The 7,031-nt window shown below is 59.0% G+C and overlaps 1 protein-coding gene across 3 annotated transcripts in view; it reads right to left on the minus strand.

Moving 5' to 3' along the window:
- The window catches only part of PRDM16 (PR/SET domain 16), a 308,987-nt gene extending 307,949 nt beyond the window's left edge, over window positions 1-1,038 (minus strand). For all 3 annotated transcript variants that reach the window (XM_071448934.1, XM_071448935.1, XM_071448933.1), the window contains exon 1: window positions 914-1,038. In XM_071448934.1, coding sequence (XP_071305035.1) covers window positions 914-950 — 37 coding nt within the window. In that variant the 5' untranslated portion in view covers window positions 951-1,038. The remainder of the gene's footprint in view (window positions 1-913) is intronic.
- Window positions 1,039-7,031: the final 5,993 nt, after the last annotated feature.

A 7,031-nucleotide genomic window follows, 5' to 3' on the forward strand; every position in this document is an offset into this window, starting at 1 on the left:
GGGCAGAGAGGACCCGCTCTTCCCTACAAAAGCCACACTCTCCTTCCTCCTCGGAAAATCCAGGCTAAAAACCATTCGAAAGAAAGAACGAACGGGGAGAAGGTCCGCTGGAAGACGGAGGGGGGGGAAAAGCTGAGCGGCGAGACTTACGAGCTGCAATTCCACCCCCAAGTAAATTTTAAAAAATTAAAAATTAAAGACACTCCCCCACACTCCCCTCCCCCAGACCTTCTTAACCCCCAGCTGGGACACCCGAGCTGCCTTCAGGATCTTCCCTCTGGACCTGCGACTCCAAAGCCCCTCACTGAGAGCGGATCCATTTTTGCTACAAATTCTCTTCCTTCCCTTTCCTCGATAATTGTTCCCGAGACCAGAAGGGTTTCTCCCACTCCCCCCCTGCCTGTCTCTCTCTCTCTCTCTCTCTCTCTCTCTCTCTCCCCCTCTCTCCAGCGCTCCGTCTCTCGGCTCCCGCCGGCAGATGCCAAACGCAGACCTCTAGCGCCCACTATTTCAGGAGCCGGGAATATTATTTCACAAGACTTGGAACGACTCAATAAAAAAAAAAAAAAAAAAAAAAAAAAAAAAAAAAAAAAAAAAAAAAAAAAAAAAGTTGCTCGCTATCCCCTTTCGTCAACTTCCAGCTCTAACTTTCGCTTTTCTCCCCCGGCCCCGCACCGCCCGCCCGCCGCGGTAGCGCGGAGCGGAGCGCGGGGCAGCGCGGAGCGCGGAGCGCGGAGCGGAGCGCGGGGGGATCCGCGCCCAGGGGCGGGCGGGCGGTGCGGGGCTGCGGCCGCCGCGGGGAGGGAGGGAGGGAGGGAGGGCGAGAGGGGCTCAGCCCCGCGCAGCCCCCGGCCCGGCTCCGTGCCCCCGGCCCCGCCGCCGGTACGCGGAAGAAGGGAGAGAAAGGACCTACTTTTGGGCAGTTTTCTCGCCCTCGCCTTGGATCTCATCGTGTCGGCGTGTGGATTCCTCTCCTCCTCCTTGAGCCCAGAAGCAGCTACACACTATCTTCATCTCCCCAGCATTGTCAGTTTGGACACCTTCGCACATGCGCACAGAGCATTCAATCTGACACCCTCACCAGGGCCAAAAAAACTTTCCAATGTATTCATCATCATCGGGCTGGTTTGGTCTTTTTTTTTTTTTTTCCTTCTTTTTTTTTTTTTTTTTTTTTTTTTTTTTTTTTTTTGTCCTATCCTCTTCCTCAGACCACTTATCTCTGCCCCCTCCTCTCTGCCGGCACCATCACAGCCTTCCCTGATCTGCCCCTTTAAGAAAAATCAGCCCTCTCCGCTCCTAACCCTCCGCACACTGACCTTACACACTGGACAATATTTAAGGATCAAGGTGCCATCCTATAAAGAGGTGATTATTATTATTATTCTATTATTATTGTTACTACTAAATAGCAATGCTGTAGAGAAAGTTTGTTAGTAGTTGTCATCTTGTAAACGTTTCTAGTTTGGACATGCTTTTGTTTTTAATCTGAAAAATGTTTATTTACGTAACTTTTCAACCAGTGTCTGTCTTTATTTTCTTCCTTTTTATTTTTTTTTTACCCTTTTATTTCTTTCGCCTTCCTCTCTCCCTTCGGCTCAGGGGCGGCGGGGGGGGGAGTGCGGTTGCCTAACTCTTTAAAAATAATAACTTTTAAAAATACCAGAACTCGCGCTGTTGTGTTTTGTCGGTACTTCTCGCGTTTCTACCCGAATTTTTCCAGCCTTTCGGCAGCTTCGCTCCTTTATCCCCGGCTCGGCTTTGCCGATGCTCGCGGGGCTTTCAGCCCCGGTTTGTCGCGGGAGGGCCCCGGGCCCCGCACCCCGCGGGCAGCCGGGAGGGGTCGGGGAGGGAAGGAGGGAGCGAGGGCGGCCGCTCTGCTCTGCCTTTCAGGTGGAAGGCAGCGCGCTGGGGCAGCGCTCCCCAGGGACGGGGGAAGCCGCCAGACACCCGAGGAAAGGGGGGAGAGCAAGGACAGACACCCCCGGAGCCCCCCAGGACCTGGCCGGGCCCCCTCCGAGCGGAGGTAGCGAGCGCTGGGCCAGAGGCGCTTTGAAGAGAGGAGCGAAGTGTAAATAGCCGGTGATTGATGTGCTGGCTTTGACTGCGGAGAAAGCACTATTTTAATTCAAGTGGCCAGGTCAGATGGTCACGGAAGAAGGTTGAAAGGTAGGATTTAATGAGATTAATATGGAGAGAGGGAGAAAACGCGCGTCGCCTTGAAACATTCCGTAAAATAATGGGGTGAGGGCAGCGCGGCGCTCCGCGCTGGAGGTGCGCACCCATCCCGGGGAGCCCTCGCACCGAAGGGCACCGCAAAAAAAAAAAAACCAAAAAAAAAAGCAAAAAAACAAAGCAAAACTTGTGTGGGTGCGTCAGGTCCCTGCTGGAAGCCATTCCGCCAGCTGCACTCCTGCCCTGCAGGTGGAACTGGGGAAGGGGGGGAATATTCCTGCTAATTACCGGTTTTCCCCTCCTCAATAAACTCTTTAATTGCAAATGGGAGCAGAGGCCTTTCAGATGCTACCGAGGAGCCGGCGTTCGAGGGAAGGGTGGGGGGGGGAGCGGGAGGCCAAATAAAATAAATCCGTTTGAAGGGAACCCGGAGCCACGTGTCGCCTAAAATGCCGAAGCGGTGCCTGTGAATTCCTGCCTCGAGGACGCCGTTCCACGGCGCGCCGGGCACCCCGAGGTTGGAAAAACAAGCTCTTCCCAGCCTCACCGGTGAAACAGGAGCTCGAGTGTTCCCAACTCATTGAAATATTTCTTCCAGCCATCCCGGACTCTCGCTGTCCCCGCGTCCCCCACACCGAGCCGCTCCCGGGACGGGCGGGTTTCGCTTTGAAAACGTCGTGCTGGGTTATTTCTCGCTGTTCTTGCAGAAAACCGGGTAGAGCCGCGGCCGGCCAGGGGAGGATGCCCCGCTCGCCGGGGAACGCAGGGCACGGAGGGCTCGGAGCACCGGGCGGGCACCGCGGCCGTGCCCCCCCGCAGCCCCAGCCCCGCACGACCCCGGCTTTTGTTTTCTGGCCAAATCCCCCCCATCTCCATCAGCCAGGCTCCCCCAGGAATCAGCTCCTGTGGGGAACAGCCCTGCTCCAGCGGAGCCGCTCTCGGGGAAATTCGGGGAGAGGCAAAACGCTTTTGGGGAGAGTGCACGGTTTGGGTGGCTCAGGGGGTACCACGGTTTGGGGGATGCTTCTGCAAACGAAGCCAGCGAGAGGCGATCGAAAGGCGCCGTGCTGGGGCTGCCCCGCTTGTCCTCGGCTCCCCGGCTCTGCCCGTGCGGCTTCCTCGGCTCCGGCCGCGTTCCTGCCGGGCCGAGGCGGCAGCGGCCGGGCTGGAGCGGGGAGCGGAGCTCCCGCAGCCTCCGGCGGGCGCTGAGAGGGGCGGCAAGGCCGGGATGCGGCGCTTTGCCTGCCCAGGAAAGGGGGGAAAAGGGGAGAAACCCCCCTCCCCTAAAATAAATTATAAAAGGGTGAAAAAGGTGGGGAAAAAAAAAAAAAAGAGAGAGAACGAATTTGGAAGGGCCGGTGCCGGAGTGTGCTGGCCGTGGGCTGCGGTGCGTGTGGGGAAGGACACGCTGCCATCCCCGACACGAGTGGGATCCCTTCCCGCAGCGGTTCTGCCCCCGGGAACGGGCCGGGTTTGCCCCGCTCGCTGCCCGCCCCAGCGGCTCGGGGCTGCTGCCGAGGGCACGGCCCGGGCGCTCCGGGCTCAGCGCGTCCAGGACGCGCTCCTGCTCCCACCGGGGCTCCACGGGGCCGGTTCTGAGCCCCCCCGTGGAAGGAGAGGCGTCCTGGGGCTCCCCAAAGCCCCGCAGCGAGGTGCGCGGCCGGGCAGGGAGAGCCTCGCAGCCCCCCCGGAATCCCCGAAGCGCCCCCCGAGTCCCGGCGGGCGAGCATCCCGCGGTGGCACCGGCTTCTCCAGCCTGCACCTGTTTGAGTGCGTGGCTCTTCCACGGGGAACCACAAACTAAACGCCCGTGCAGGAGGAAGGGAGAAGCGCCAGGAAGGTTCTGGGCGCTGCCGGGTCAAGCAGGGCGGCTGCCAAGGCGCAGGGAGCCCGGGCCCTGCCCGGCCTGGAGCCGCTCCGTGCTCCGCCGCTTCCCCAGGAACTCTGCCCACGGCCACCCTGGGGATGGCTGGAGGGGAAAACCACTCCAGCGGTGGCGGCCGATTTTCCACCGAGAGTTAATAACCATCTCCTGCAGGGAAAGAAGCGGCCAAGACCCTCTGTGCGGCACACGCTGCCAGGGGACCCGCGGGGCTGCATGGCCGGGCCGAGGGGCGTCTGGGGGGTCTGGGGGGCACAGGGGAGCGGGCGGTCCCGAAATGAGCCTGCTTGGGGTTGATCCCCCCCGTGCTCGCCCCTTTTTGCGCCTCCACCCTGGTCTCTAACAGAGATTTCAGCGCGGCGTGGGGCGAGGAGGGTCCCCGCAGCTTTGGGGAGGGGGCGCTGGAGCGGCAGGGATTTACGGGTGGGTTCCTTGGCACCTCCAGGACAGCCCAGGTGTTCCCAGGTGTTCTACAGGGCGGGGTTGGGAATTCACCACGCTCCAGGGTGAAGCGCTGCGTGGCAACTTCGCCCGGCCCCGCTCCCCGCGTGGGACCCCGGGCTCGGGTGGGCACCCACAGGGGCACGGCAGGAGGCGCGGGGGGCTCTGCGAGCTGTTTCGCACAAGCGTTTTCAAGCAGTAAAGAAGATTAAAACGCTCGAGCCCGTCCAGCTCGCCCGGGCGCTGCCGCACGCCCCGAGTCACCCCTTCTTCCCTGGGAGGATTTTCGCATCAATCACTCCTTGTTCCTGCGCGCGGCATTCAACCGGGAATTCATATTTCGAACTGCGCAAGAAGCCGGTGGCACAGGACGGGGCTGCGCTCCGCAGGGGTGGCGGATCAAGGCGCTGAGAATGTCACACGCTTCCCTGGGGATTTTCCCCGCTAATCTGCCGCTAATGAGCGGCGGGAGCGCACCCAGGGCGGGACGCGGAGCTGCTGCCTCGCACCCACGCCGCTGCTCGCATCCCTCCTGCCGAGCCATTCCGACACCTCCCGAGCCCCGGTCCCTGCGAGCAGCCGGCACAAGGGGGCGGTTAAGGACAGCCGGGAGCCCCGGGGACAACGGGGACAAGGCGGGGAGCCCCCGCCGAGCATCCCGGGCCAGGCGGCGGGGACAGCTCGCCTTGGCAGCGGCGGCTCTGGGAGAGGCAAAAAAAAACCCCATAAAAATAACAAAAATTAAACTCTGCAAAGGTGGATGCGCCCCCTCCCCGCTCCGAGGAGGTGGCGAGGCACCAAGCCGGGTCCTCCCCCCCGTGTCGGGGCCACCCGGAGCCTCAGGGGTGGCTCAGGTGATGGAGCTCAGGGCGGGTGTCACATCCTGCACCCGCCAGAGCCTTTCCTGAAGTGACCTATTTACACTCTCATTGGTTTAAATTTTTTTTTTTTTTTTTTTTTTTACCCGAAAACCTTTGAGAAGCGGCGGAACAAGCGCCAGTGAGAAAGGGAGAAATGGATGCGTTTTGTACAGGGAGGGGAAAAAAAAAAAAGAAATTAAGTCGGTCTTGTTGGTCCCCTCAGCGATGAAATACAGAGGGGAAGATTAATACTGCAGCATAACCTGTGCCTGCATCCACTGTCCTGCACCTCTTCCCTGATATTCCAGCTGCACTGAAACCCGTCTGTGCATCAAAATGAGGCGATCAGACTATTTTTTTTTTTATTGTTATTTCTAGAAGAAAACACTGGCTCCTCTGGCCATGAAAAAACACCGTGTCAATTGCCATTTCAGATTTTTCAAAAAACATGTTCAGCTCTAAGAATTCCTCCGAATTCGTTACACTCCGCCGCGCGAGGCTGCTCCTTGCTGGTCCCGGCGAAGGTAAAAAATTCACGTCCTAAAATAAGAAGTCGTAAAAAAAAAAAAAAAAAAAAAAAAAAAGGGGGAAAAGAAAAAGAAAAGCACCATTTACATTTGAATATCTAACTTGAACATGATTATAATTACAATCGTCAGACATCGAGCAGTGTTGTCTCCCATGAACAGACAGTTTTGAGGATGTAAACACAATTTTAATCGTGACGGTCTCTGGGAATGAAGGGAAATTAAGGACTTTTATAGCAATTTTTTTTCGACGTTTGATCAAAATATTTTTGCCCGGAGATTGCTTGCCAAATGAAAGCAGAATGGAAACGATGTGCGCTGTAATTCAGCAGAGTTTTGCCACGGGTAGAGCCCAAGCCCCCGGTCTGTCAGGGCTGTGGTCTCTCCTTTCCCCCGGGGCATTTTGGGGAGCGGCGAGTGGCCCTGGCCGACAGGTACCGCTGGGGCAATTTTCGATCAAGCATTTTTCAGCCCAAACGCCCAATTCTGAAGCCACTACAACGACCTGAGCCGCCTTTTCCCTCGGAACCGGCAGAACTGCCCCCGATTTGAGGCTGGCAGGGAGATGCAGCCGCTGGCGGGGCCGGGGCGCGTTCCCCTCCCGCAGCCCCGGATTTGGGGTTCCCCTGCCCGGGGCACCCCCTGGTCCTGATCAGCCCCGAGCCAGGCCCGCAACCCCGCAGGGCTCCGGCCAAGGGAGGGGGATTTGCGTTAATTAAATATTGTGGGGGTGGCGATTGGAACCCCAAATCTCCATTTGCTCCCACATTTGGAGCTTCCTGCGCTCGTCCCCGCGGAGCAGCGCCCGCTCTGGGGGTGCCCCCAAGCCCTGGGGACGCCGATGGAGCCCTCGGGGGGTGTCCCCTCAGTGTCCCCTCCTTCCTCTGGCCCTGGGGGTGCGGCACCGCAGCTCAGCCCCTAAAACGCAGCGAAATTCCCCAAGGGGACACCCAAGGAGGCGCCCGGGTGTCCCCGCGGGGTCCGCGCCTCGTTCACTCGCGCTGCCCCCTCTAAGGACGGCTGCGGCGGGGCCGGCTGGCTAATTATTAGCTATTAATTGAGTTCAAGACCTTTTCCGGCGTTGGGAAATGAGGAACCCGAGCAGCGATCCCGAGGAAGGGGCTGAGCACAGCCCAGAGCCGCGGCCGC

Source organism: Agelaius tricolor, unplaced genomic scaffold (genome assembly GCF_023055355.1).
Source record: "Agelaius tricolor isolate 1412-34295 unplaced genomic scaffold, bAgeTri1.0.p SCAF_28, whole genome shotgun sequence".
Classification (NCBI taxonomy): Eukaryota; Metazoa; Chordata; class Aves; order Passeriformes; family Icteridae; genus Agelaius; species Agelaius tricolor.